The sequence below is a fragment of the Entelurus aequoreus genome, linkage group LG16, assembly GCF_033978785.1.
Source record: "Entelurus aequoreus isolate RoL-2023_Sb linkage group LG16, RoL_Eaeq_v1.1, whole genome shotgun sequence".
In the NCBI taxonomy this organism is placed as follows: Eukaryota; Metazoa; Chordata; class Actinopteri; order Syngnathiformes; family Syngnathidae; genus Entelurus; species Entelurus aequoreus.
The window spans coordinates 33,981,417-33,995,063 of NC_084746.1; the positions used below are offsets into that span (position 1 = coordinate 33,981,417).

General features: G+C 36.2%; 1 protein-coding gene across 1 annotated transcript in view; it reads left to right on the forward strand.

The window, feature by feature from the left end:
* Positions 1–446: 446 nt before the first annotated feature.
* LOC133630866 (desmoplakin-B-like) overlaps positions 447–13,647 on the forward strand; it is a 28,984-nt gene continuing 15,783 nt past the window's right edge. Inside the window, exons 1-9 of the mRNA XM_062022685.1 lie at positions 447–837; positions 3,616–3,700; positions 3,861–3,979; positions 4,693–4,840; positions 9,900–10,025; positions 10,140–10,199; positions 10,280–10,447; positions 10,525–10,629; positions 13,512–13,607. Coding sequence (XP_061878669.1) covers positions 584–837; positions 3,616–3,700; positions 3,861–3,979; positions 4,693–4,840; positions 9,900–10,025; positions 10,140–10,199; positions 10,280–10,447; positions 10,525–10,629; positions 13,512–13,607 — 1,161 coding nt within the window. The 5' untranslated portion in view covers positions 447–583. The remainder of the gene's footprint in view (positions 838–3,615; positions 3,701–3,860; positions 3,980–4,692; positions 4,841–9,899; positions 10,026–10,139; positions 10,200–10,279; positions 10,448–10,524; positions 10,630–13,511; positions 13,608–13,647) is intronic.

Consider the following 13,647-nt stretch of genomic DNA (forward strand, 5'->3'; position numbering starts at 1 on the left):
TTATTAACGTTTTCTGTTATTAACGTGTAAGTAATGTGTTATTAATCATAAATGGAGCCATGTCTATGCCACACCCATGCCACAACTTGCACCCATTTGTTTGTGCTACGTTTTTTCCCCTACGGTTATTAAAGGTATTAACATGTTAATATTCATAAGAAGCACCCCAACTTGTCAACACTTCCTCAAACCAGTCCCAATCGTTTGTGCTGCAAACATTTTTGCTCCAACTATTATATTTTTTTAGTAATGTGTTTTAATCATAACAAGTCAGAATCTCCCAAAAACTTGTTCAATTTGTTTGTGCTGCAAACATTTTGGTCCAACTATTAAAGTTTGGAAGTTATTATCGTTGTGTGGGCGCAGAGAAGGGAGACGGTGAGAGGGTGAAGGAGTGTTTGGTTCACGCACTCACGCAGTCAAAGGTGTGGTTTCCACTCAGATCCAAAAGCGAGCAGCTTCCGCCTAACCACAGCAGACCGAAGTGTGCGCACCGAGAGCCCGGAGCCGAGAGCCGAGAGCCGAGAGGGGCACAGAGGGGGAACTAACTGGCTGCTGCTTTCCTGTTCGAACCCGGGTTGAGATGAGCATGTTCGGCTCCACTTCCAGGCTGGCCTCCATGGGCCAGAGGAGTAATTCCCGGCCGGACTTGTCTGCGAGCCTGCGGAACGACAGCGTGTTCGTGGGAGGCAATGGCTTCCCGGCGGGGGAATACCAGACCGGGGACGGCGGCTACGCCTACACCTCCACCTTCTCCCGCTCCTCCATGCACGGCGGCGGCGGCGGGCAGAAAATGCAAGTTAGCATGGGAGGAGGAGGAGGAGGAGGTGTCGTTAAGTAAGTCTTTTTACCTTTTAATTCCACAACCACCTGTTGCTCCAGACCGCCATTTTAAACGCTATATTGTTGTTGTCGGGCAATAATGATAGAAAGTACGTAAAAAATGTCAATCTAAGTGCTAATCCAATTACTCAACTTGACCATAACAGAGGAAATGTTTGTTAACCGCCCCTCCCTAGTCCCTTAGTACGCTCTTATCACTATCTCTCTCCCACAAACCTTACTTTATTTCACTTTTAACATTAGCTTGGATTGCGTCCTAATTACAGAATTTGTTATATTTATTTTCTGTAACCCCCCCCCAAAGTGAGACGAATGAAATGATGACCTTTATACCACTGCATGAGTTGCATACCCGATTATCAAAACTGTTTAATCGAATGAGCTGAGATAACGTTTATTAAGTCCAGTTTAAAAGTGCAAATGTATGTATTTTTATGGCCTTGACACAGTATTTAGTAAGTACTGGTGTACGCTAAAACATGCACCATACTGTGTTACAGGTGGTATTGTATATTTATAAATAAAAATACTTATTAAAAAAAAACATGTAAGTAGGATTGACTTGAAAGTTCTCACACAGCTCAGTGCACATTACAAAGAGCCTGCATCGCTGAAAAACTGTGTACACACCCTAAGGCATGGGTGTCCAAAGTGCAGCCCGGGGGCCATTTTCAGCCCGCAAATTTTTTTTTTTTATTGGCCCTCGACACGTTCTGAAAATTAAATGAAATCATTAACAATAAGGTATAGTATTTATAACACTAACAACTATTTACTTTTTATAAACTTAAATAACAATGTTTGTTTTTTGAAATATATGTGTTACTTTGTGTGTCCAAATGTTTTTTTAAGGTAATTTAAATGATCCAAGTGAGTAATAACCTGTGATGAATCATAATTATTCCAATTTCAAAAGTGTAATTAATCTTGTTCTTTGTATATATGTGTTTTATAAATAAAAGGAGAAAAGATCAGTAAAAATACAATTAATTTCAAATAAACGTGTGTATGTATATATATATATATATATATATATATATATATATATATATATATATATATATATATATATATATATATTAGGGCTGCAACTAACGATTAATTTGATAATCGATTAATCTGTCGATTGTTACTTCGATTAATCGATTAATAATCGGATAAAAGAGACAAACTACATTTCTATCCTTTCCAGTATTTTATTGAAAAACAGCATACTGGCACCATACTTATTTTGATTATTGTTTCTCAGCTGTTTGTACATGTTGCAGTTTATAAATAAAGGTTTATTTAAAAAAAAAAAAAAAATATATATATATATATATATATTTTTTTTTTTAAAAGCTTCTGCGCATGCGCATAGCATAGATCCAACGAATCGATGACTAAATTAATCGGCAACTATTTTTATAATCGATTTTAATCGATTTAATCGATTAGTTGTTGCAGCCCTAATATATATATATATATATATATATATATATATATATATATATATATATATATATATATATATATATATATATATATATATATATATATGTGTGTGTATATGTATATATATATATATATATATGTATGTATATATATACATACATATATATGTATGTATATATATAAATATATATGTATGTATATATGTACATACAAATATATATATATATATATATATATATATATATATATATATATATATATATATATATATATATATAATTATGTATATATATATATATATTATATATAGTATATACATATTATATATATATATAATTATATATATATTATGATATATATATATATGTATATATATATATATATATATATATATATATATATATATATATATATATATATATATATATATATATATATATATATATATATATATATATATATATATATATATATATACGTGTGTGTGTATATAGTGTTACTGTTCAAACATTGTGTCACATGACACTGGCCGAAAATATTAAAAATGCTTGTTAAATAAAACCTTTGCCTTGTTTTTAATGAATATTTAGGCGTAGTACGCTACTGTATTTTAATGTTGGCCATTAAGGTGGTACTTGGAAAGCCAAGTGTTTTCTAATGTGGCTTAGCACATACTGACGTACGTTGAATTGCTTTTAGCGTCTTTAAAATGTACAAAATGTATCAAATCCCCCCCCCCCTTGCATTGTTTCATCTTTTAGTATGTGCCCCTTTGTGATAAAAAAAAAAAAAGTTTGGACAGCACAAACACTTCTCTGTTATATCAATCCTGACTGAAAAACATGGCCAAATCACGCATTTGTCTTATCACTGCCCGATTTACTGATGCGCATCAGCAACATGCATGCACAGTTCCAGTTTTAGAGAACATAAAATATATGTAACATAATAATACAAATATGACAAAAATAACAACATTTAGCTATGGCAATGTAACCACCAATAAGATGAAAAGGGCAGCTTCAAATATGATTAACGAGCGATGCAGACATTTTTTAAGTGTGGTTGTTGATCATTTGAGGTTATCGGTAGACACTTTCGTTAACAAATAGTCTATATTACATACATGTATGTGAGGGGGCGCAGCAAATGTCATGTACTGTACTTTTGTTTCTCAAGATAATTTCTTATCTGCTGTAGCCTGTTTTCCATGACATTACATAGTACAGTCTGCCAGGCAAACACAACCTGTCTCCAATACAAAAAAAAGCTGGCTCTTGCCTCCGGGCTATTTTAATGAACTGACAAGATGGAAATATTTATTGCTTTCTCACATAGTGTGCAGACCATTCAGCACAAAGTCATGCAGCTGACAGCCCAATGTCAAGAGTACCTCCACAGAGCCAAGATGATCATGCAAAGTGTAAGTTCACGCTCATCCGCACTGACTACCCAGTGATAGAAACAAACACATCTTTGCTTGATAAAAATGACTTGTTGACATACCAATATGATGATGGCGGCGGTACAAGTGCAAAACAATCCAAAGAGTTAAGGCGCGTTCAATGCTGCTATGGTCTCAGGGCGGTCAACCTATGGAGGCAGAAAAGCTGATGATGATGGCGGCCGACCACATCGAGCAGTTGAAGATGTACGGCATGGAACTGCAGCAGATGCGCATAAATAACGACGTCTTCAAAAGGTTAGCCAAAGAGCCTAACAGGACACATCCTCCTGAAAACCAGCGTCCTCTTCAGTGGACATCTATTTATGGTCTTTTATCAGAGTTTCAGGAGAAAAAAAAGTACAAAAAACAAATGTCCACTGCAGAAGACACTGGTTCTCAGAAGGATATACAGTACAGGTGAAAAGTTTGGACACACCCTCTCTTTCAATGAGTTTTCTTTATTTTCATGACTACCTGTATTTACATTGTACATTGTTACTAAAGGCATCAAAACTATGAATGAACACATGTGGAGTTATGTACTTAACAAAAAAAGGGGAAATAACTGAAAACATGTTTTATGTTCTAGTTTCTTCAAAACAGCCACCCTTTGCTCTGATTACTGCTTTGCACACTCTTGGCATTCTCTTGATGAGCTTCAAGAGGTAGTCACCTAAAATGGTTTTCTCTTCACATGTGTGCTTGAAGCTCATCGAGAGAATGCCAAGAGTGTGCAAAGCAGTATTCTAGTTTTGAAGACACTAGAATATAAAAACCTTTTTTTGTTAAGTACATAACTCCAGATTTGTACATTCATAGTTTTGATGCCTTCAGTGACAATCTACAATGTAAATAGTCATGAAAATAAAGAAAACGCATTGAATGAGAAGGTATGTCCAAACTTTTGGCCTGTACTGTATTTATATAGTAATTAGACATAGCATTGCTCACGTTTAATCCCGATACAGCGTGGACCAGCTGCAGCACATGCATGCCGGCCTCCAGCAGCGACTTATGGGGACCATGACCATTAGACGGACGACCCAAGGCAGTCTGAGCTCCATGGAGGGAGGGAAATTCTTCCACGACGCCGTGGCCTGGATTGCCCAGCAGAAGGTGAGACACTTTCGGAGGCATTACCAGCTTAAATGCACCATCTAGAAATATATTATTTTCCAGTACTACTGGAAATGTTATAACATTTCAGCAAATATAATGTTGATACATTAGTATTCATTCATTTATTTCACATTTATGTCTCTAATATGAACATATTTTCATTATATCTCGAGTACCACTAGATAGAGGCAGTGTTTAAACCATGGGTTTACACAACAGTGAGTAGGACAAGAGTTATTTCGGATGTTTGTTTACATCACATTGAAGTTTCGGAACATGAAAACATTTGAAAACGATTAAACGATAAAGTCTAGTAAGTATGAATTGTTTTAGTTGTATTGTAACATGCAAATTAAATGAGGCAAAACGGAGTGCAACCATCAGAGGCGCTGTTGAGTCAGTCTCACCTAGTTTGCTGTCTAAAGAAGCACAACAACATTAGCTAAGGTTAGTTCAAGTGTTATTTTGCCATATTCATACTCAATGTGACACTGGCATTCAGAGGTTGCCTGATACTGTCAAAAATAGGATTATTTAAAGACAATAAGCCCATCTCTAGTAGGCATGCATGAGTTGTGCACTGTTGTAGCGCGTATATGAAACTTGCAACAACTCACGATTCGATTCCGATTCGATCCGGAATTGATTCTCGATTTAAATCGATTCTTGTGTTATATTACCATAATTTCCGGGCTATAAAGTGCACTGGTATTTAAGTCGACCATGAGCCGCATACCAGTACGAAATATTTTGTTAATGTTTATTTGTTAGTTGTTTCCAAATGGTTCCTGTCACAAAGCAGTAAAACAGCTGGATTCACTAAATGCTGAAGCTAGCTGTACAATCAGTTAAAAAGACTCAATAACACCACAATTAACTTCCTGTGCATTTACGAAATTGAAACATTACAAAAATAATGCCATTGTAAGTTGATAATACTAACACAGAAAAATATGCATAAAACACTCTTACAGACATTACACTTGGGACAGTTGAGTAAGTATGAATTGTGTTAGTTATATTGTAACACTTACAAACCTTGCTTGGAGTGATGAATGAAGAATCCTTTGGAGCAGAAACGCTATGGACGTATAGTAGACGAAAGGGGATATACTTCCGGTTCAAGGCGCGAAACAGGAAGCAGGAAGTTCATTTTCAATCAGCAGCACCTGCGGTGAGCAAACTTGTCCAAACGTTGGCGCTATAGAACACACAATAGCACACATTTTCAGTGTCTCTGTCTGTATTTTATGAAAACTATTTGTTGAACACAAAAGATTATAGCCGTTAGCGAAGAAAAGTCTATGAATTAGCCGCACCGCTTTATAAGCCGCAGGGTTTAAAGCATCGGGAAAAGTAGCGGCTTATAGTCTGGAAAATACGATATTTGCTGTTCAGCATTAAAAAAAAAAATTATTTCAAAAAAGTTTGCATGTTACAAAAGCTTGTCTTGATTTTTGACGTACGACTTATACACACAGCCAGTAAGCACGCTTAATAAACGTCTTTAAAAAAAATGTATTCTTCAAAAACAAAACAAAAAAAAAAGTATTTTTTGAAATTGATTTTTTGAAAATGATAAATTTATTTAGAATCGGAATTAAAAGAAATCGCAATTTGGGTGTAAATCTATTTTTTTCAGCAGCCTTAGCAGCTACGTTTACGATGTTGCTACTCTGTCCAAGTGAGGAAACCCAAACAGAAAATGATTTCAAGAAAAGACCTGAGAGGACCAAAGCTTCTTTACAAAATGACATCGCCATCTACTGGCCTGGCATGCATATTGCATCTTTTAATGCCTTATGAAGTAAAGTATGCAGTAAATCACCACAGAATAATCAGGGCGTGTGTTATTTTTGCATGGCGCTGTTGCAACATGTTGATAGCGGTGTTTAACTTGCTCACGCTGTGAGAATAATTGTGCGGGTGTAGGAGGCGGAGGTAGAGGTGGAGGAGGGTGCACCCTCACCCTATCACTTCTTCTGACCTTCTGTTAACTGAAACCATCTTGGCTCACTGCCAAAATTTGATACGCCAGTGAGAAAGGCCGGCAAATGAAACAATGACAACGAAAGGAGAAAAAAAAGTAGATCGGTTGAGAGGGCAGAGTGTTGAGAGGGAAGAGAGGGAGGCCAAAGAACAGTGAAGGAGTGTGAAATGTGACACTGCACCACTTAGTAAGAAGATGTGGGAAGGGGGGTTCTGACATGCTTATGGGAAAACGCCCTTTTGGCCTCTTCCTCCCTACACTCGGTCATCAAAACCCTCAGCGCTTACGTGCTGGAGTTGAAATTCTATTTACTAATGCTAACATGGCACCTGATCCATCAGAATGAGTGCATTTTGCCACCGCCGCACATCAGTGAGACTGGTGAAAGGCGCCGTCATGTGTGGCCTCAGCCGAATAAGCATGGAAGAAGGGTGTGGCGTGCGAACAAAAGCTCCAAAGAGAAGAGAGAGTGAAGAAAAAAATGGGAGTAAAGTGCAGGGACAGGCAGAGGTTGTTCTTATCAAAAGAGCATGGCTGAACAAAGAGCGGCATAGTTGGAATAGTTTCCTGCTTGGCTTTAGAGTTTAGACGATGATAGGGTGACACCTACAGGACATAGAGGGGAATAGCATATCTTAGTCTGTGTAGGTTTAGTTTGGAATATAGTCCTCTATTAATAACACTTTATAAAGTAAATCCTACGTATCAAAGTCAAGGCCCGTGGGCCAGATCCGGCCCGCGAATGAATGATCTATGGCCCCCGGGGTGATATTTGATTAGTATTAGAACCGGCCCGCAGGCCACAGCTGCCTGCTGCTGTTTTGCACGCACCAATACTCCATCAGTGTTGGCGCTAGGAATTTTCAAAATGGGGTCCCACTTTTTTGTAAGTGTTTTGAAAACCAATGATAAATGTATGCATAGTCCTGTTATATCTCACATTCTATATTGTGTTTTGGAAAAAGGTTGTCATAAACATTACTTAATTCATTAAAAAAAATAACACAAAAGAAAACACATTTTTATGCATATGTAAATTTATTCAGTTATAAAGATTTATTCACTTTCTTCTTTCCTTCATGGATCTAAACTTTACCGCTGCCAGTATTTTTTTCTATATTTTTATTGTAATATTTTCAGAATGTGTTTGTTCTATTTTTTAAGACAAAGAAAACAATCTGAAGTTGTCTTTATTTTTTAGTTTTAATGCCATGATTTTAATAGACAGAAGCCATCCGAGTCACTGCCGCTGTGTCCTTGGGCAAGACACTTTACCCACCTGCTCCCAGTGCCACCCACACTGGTTTAAAAAAATGTAACTTAGATATTGGGTTTCACAATGTAAAGCGCTTTGAGTCACTTGAGAAAAAGCGCTATATAAATATAATACACTTCACTAATAGTCCGGCACAGATTTTCTTCCACGCGGCCCGTGAGCTAAAATGAGTTTGACACCCCTGAAGTAAATAAAGCTCACTCACTGTTGGAAAAATATTATTATGATCATTATTATTATTATTAATGAATATTGTTAGTATTATTATATTATTTTTAGCCTTCTATTAATTTTCTGTAAAGTGCTTTGAATTGCCTTGTATACGAATTCTGCTGTATAAATAAACTTGCCTAATAGTAGTGGTAGTGGAGGTTACGATGTTAAAAACAAAACAAAATAAAAAATTATTAAGAAAAAATAATAACAATACAGAGATAGAAATACTTCACAATGAAAACACATACAAAATTATTATAATGCAATTGTAATAGTTACAATTTATATGTATATTGTTGTGGTTGTAGTTTGCAGAAAATAATACAAACGCACTCACTGTGGTGCAGCTGCGATAACATTACGGTATTGACCTGAATATAAGATGACCTCATGTGTTCAACACTACTTCAAAGACAAAAAATGTCTAAATATGTCCATGTCAGTGAAATAACTGGTACGTTGAAATAGTTAAAAATATATCATAGAGATAAGCGTGTTTCTGTGACCCGGCCGCATCTCTCCATGTCCACTGCTGTGTGTGACTGAGAGGAAGCAACCTGGGGGGAAATCGTTTAGCGCCACCTGTTAGTTTGCATGTATAAATCTCAGCCAGGGGGGCCACTGGACAAATTGGGACCCTAAGCAACATTTTATTTGATTTTTTTTCCCCACTTTTTTGTTTATGTGAAACAATTATGTTTTTTTTAATCAAACTTTAATTAAATTTAAGGTTTTGTACTAAAACTAATTTGTGGTGAATAAATGATTAAAATATTTTAGTTTTTAGTGCAAAACTAAATTAATTGAGATAATTACAACATAAATTTGCAAACATTTCTAACACTACTACAACCGGGGATCAAACCTGGTATGACTGCCTTTCAAGTTGGGCATCATATTCTTGTCAGTGACAGAGCAGCAAGGGGCTGGAAATTTGTTTAAAGTAAAATTTCATATGAAGCGGCCTGTCATGATCTCAACTATAAATCTTATTCAGACTTTTTTCTACGGGAAAAATAGGGGTCAGTATTGTCTTTTCTGATTAATTAAATCATGACTGTCTTTGTAAAGACATTTTTAATTTAATTATCATATATAGTACAGTCCAAAACTTTGGACTCACCTCCTCATTCAATGGGTTTTCTTTATTTTCATGACTATTTAGATTGTAGATTGTCACTGAAGGCATCAAAACTATGAATGAACTCATGTTGAGTTACAGTATGTACTTAACAAAAAAAGGTGAAATAACTGAAAACATGTTTTATCTTCTAATTTCTTCAAAATAGCCACCCCTTGGTCTGATTACTTTTTTGCACACTCTTGGCATTCTCTCGATAAGCTTCAAAAGGTAGTCACCTGAAAGGGTTTTCACTTCACAGGTGTCATAGTTTTGATGCCTTCAGCGACAATCTACAATGTAAATAGTCATAAAGATAAAGAAAACACATTGAAATGAGAAGGTGTGTCCAAACTTTTGGCCTGTACTGTATATACATTTGTTATCATCTAGTGAGTGTTTCTTATTTTTTGAGGAACTTCTTACTAACACAACGGTATTCCTGCACTTGTAGCGCATGATCGAGACGGCTCCATGGGGGGATGACTCGGCCACCATCGAAAAACAAATCCTGACCCACAACAAATTCCACAGCTCGATTCAAAGAAGCCAGGAAGTAGACCGTGCCAGGGACGACCTGGTACGTATCCTCTAGCCTCGTCTCTGTAACATTTTTTTGTGAATGTTTTGAGGTTCATTGAGGTATTGATTCGAAGGCATTTTAAAAACCAATACAATATATCCTTTTCATCAGGGCATGAGGGGCGATAAGTCCAGCATGCACATCTTGGACCAAGAATGGGACAGCCTGCAGGTAGGACCGATGCCATTTTTTAAACTAAAAAGATTTCCTTTTTTTGTAACAAATACTCACCTGCTGTGTGCCCTTCTCAGAAAATGTCCCACAACCGCGTGAGTCAGCTGCGTGATCTGCAGAGCATCATCGAGGAGATCTCCCGCGCTATCATGTGGGTGAACGAGAGAGAGGAGGAGGAGCTGGTCTTTGACTGGGGAGACAAAAACATCGATCAGTATATCCCCAAGAAGCAAGAGAGCTACTCTGTACGACGGAACTCTTTTCATCCTTCTCAGTTTCCCATTTCATTTGGGTGCTTTACCTTCTTTTTCTTTTTGCACAGAGGCTGATGAAAGACCTGGAGGAGAAGGAGAAAGAGCTGAACAAGCTCAAGGTGAAATCCGACGGTCTCCTGAGTAACAACCATGCAGCCTCGGATAAGATTGAAGTAGGTTTTCCTATCAGTGGGGAAATACATGCCTGTCGAATCCAGCAGGTGGTGCTGTTTTGAAAAAAGATCATTTGTTTATTGCAGGGCGTGGTAATTGTATTACTTTACTTTCCAATACAACTTGTTCACTATGATACAATACCGATATTGGAGCCTCGAGTATTGGCTGATCTCTATATTATTTTTTATACGATATCAACACAAATCATAGTACATACTTTAAATATTTTGTAGTGTGGAAAGTTAGAAAATATATGATCAAGTGATATTAGCCAGAGAACAATGGTTGGTATTAGTGTATCCGGAATGTATTCACATTGCTTCACTCTTACCAAATTTAGTTATGTTACAGCCTTATTCCAAAATGGAATACATTAATTTTTGTCCTCAAAAGTCTACACACAATACCCCATAATGACTATGTGAAAAGTTTTTTTTTCAAAACATTTACAAAAAACAAAAAAAACTAAAAACCACATGTACATAAGTATTCACAGCCTTTGCTCAATACTTTGTTGACGCACCTTTGGCAGAAATTACAGCCTCAAGTCTTTTTGAATACGATGCAACAAGTTTGGCACACCTATCTTGGGCGGTTTCGCCCATTCCTCTTTGCAGCACCCCTCAGGCTTCATCAGATTGGATGGGAAGTGTTGGTTTTCATCCAGGGTGTCTCTGTACATTGCTGCATTTATCTTTCCCTCTATCCTGACAGCTTTTCCTGTTCTGCCACTGAAAAACATCCCCATAGCATGATGCTGCCACCACCATGCTTCACTGTAGGGATGGTATTGGCCTGGTGATGAGCGGTGCCTGGTTTCCTCCAAACATGACACCTGGCATTCACGCCAAAGAGTTCAATGATTGTCTCATCAGACCAGATCATTTAGTTTCTCATGGTCTGAGAGTGTTTCAGGTGCATTTTGGCAAACTTTTTACTAAGAAATGGCTTCCATCTGGCCTCTGTACTATATTGGCCTGATCGGTGGTTTGCTGCAGAGATGGTTGTCCTTCTGGAAGGTTCTCCTCTCTCCACAGAGGAATGTTGTAGATCTTACAGAGTGACCATCGGACAGAAACATTCTGGATGAAAAACAACACTTCCCATCCAACTTGATGGAGTTTCATAGGTTCTGTATAGGGTAATGGGTAAAAATGCGCAAAGATAGGTGTGTCAAGCTTGTGGCATCATATTCAAAAAGACCTGAGGCTGTAATTGCTGCCAAAGATGCATCAACAAAGTATTGCGCAAAGTGAATACCTAGGTACATGTAATATTTTTATTTTTTAAGATTTTTTGAAAAAAAAAAAAAAAAAAAGGTCACATAATCCTTAAGGGGTATTGTGTGTAGAATGTTGAGGGGATACAATTATTTATTCCATTTTGGAGTAAGGCTGTATTTGAACAAAATGTGGCAAAAGTGAAGCGATGTGTGTACTTTCCGGATGCACTGTATGTTCTTGAAGTGGATTAGTAATTTGTTTTTGGCCACACCTACTGATCACAATAGTTCATTAAATTAACTTCACGACTCAGAAAGTTGAATGATCCAAATTAATATGCAACTAAAAGTAGATAATTGTTTATATTGGCAAATGTCATGTTTTAAACTGCAATATTGTTCAAATAGGGACACTTATTACATACAGTATGTCTACCTTGTTTGCTATTATGTACTTGGTTATTGTGTAGCTGTTAGCTCCTAATAGTCAACAGTAAAAGCTTATCATGTTCACCTTTTGTAAATCACTTCACTAAGATACAAGAAAAGACCAACCTGGTGTGTTTATTGGAGGACATTTAAATGTTAAATGGCTGTCCAGCTTTACATAAGTAAACACGCTGCACGACTGCTTGGATCGGAGCTTAAATCGGACATTTTAAATGAAAGCAGATATCATCTGATATCTGTTTTTGCTGACAGATATCAATATCAGATCGTAACACCCCAAAGTTATAAGTCTGCTTTTGGAGTCATTTCTTGTCTGTCGGTTCTCCCTGTCTTTTCTCTGTTCTGTGTGGCAGTGCAACAATGTTTTATAACCGGGCTTTTACTTTGGCACCAATTCTGTATAGCAACAGTAGCCACTCAAATAGTACACCTGCTTTTTTTTTTCCAAATACATTTTTAGATGTGTACTTAAGTCAATATTTAACCATTTACATTATTCAAGTCCTATTTCCACCTTTGGTCTGAATCAGTCTATTTTTGTCATTGGGCTTAATAGTTTGCTGTTTAAAAAGTTTTAAAAGACAATTTTATTTGTTAGATTTGAAAAATACAGTATACTAAGAATATAATATAATAATAATAACAAGAACTTATAGTTATAATGCACTTTTCATTTGACAACAAATATTAAAGTGCAACATATTAAAAGACATACAAAACAAATAAAAGTGACAAAAATGTGTTAAAAATATTACACGATTTATAGATTGAAGTGATCTGTAAGCTTTTCTAAAAGTTATTATGTTTATTGTTTTTATTGTAATAGATTGTATTTTATCTGTGTTTTATTTATATTTCACAAGGGTATCGTATATTTGTTGTCTGTTTGGTTTAGTAGTTTGTAATACTAATGTATTAAGTATTATTATAAATAAAAAGTTAATACTTTTTTAAATTAAAGACAAATTTACTGTGAGTTTTTTTTTCAAATATACAATAATATATGGTATAGTATAATAATAATAATAAAAATAATAATAATACATTAATGTAATTATATTTGTTTCTTTTAATTGTAATATATTGTATTATATTTGTGGTTTCGTTTCAAAATAGTGTTGTCATTTTCTAAGCATTTAGCGCACATAACCACTATCCTGCTGGGACAATCTGCTGCTATATTCATGTGTATGTCTATGTCCTCAGGCCTACATGGACACCTTACAGACGCAGTGGAGCTGGCTTCTCCAGATCACCAAGTGTATTCACGTTCATTTGAAGGAGAATGCGGCCTACAGCCAAGTAAATTTCCTCTCCTGCTTTTGGAAAAGCAACCCATATG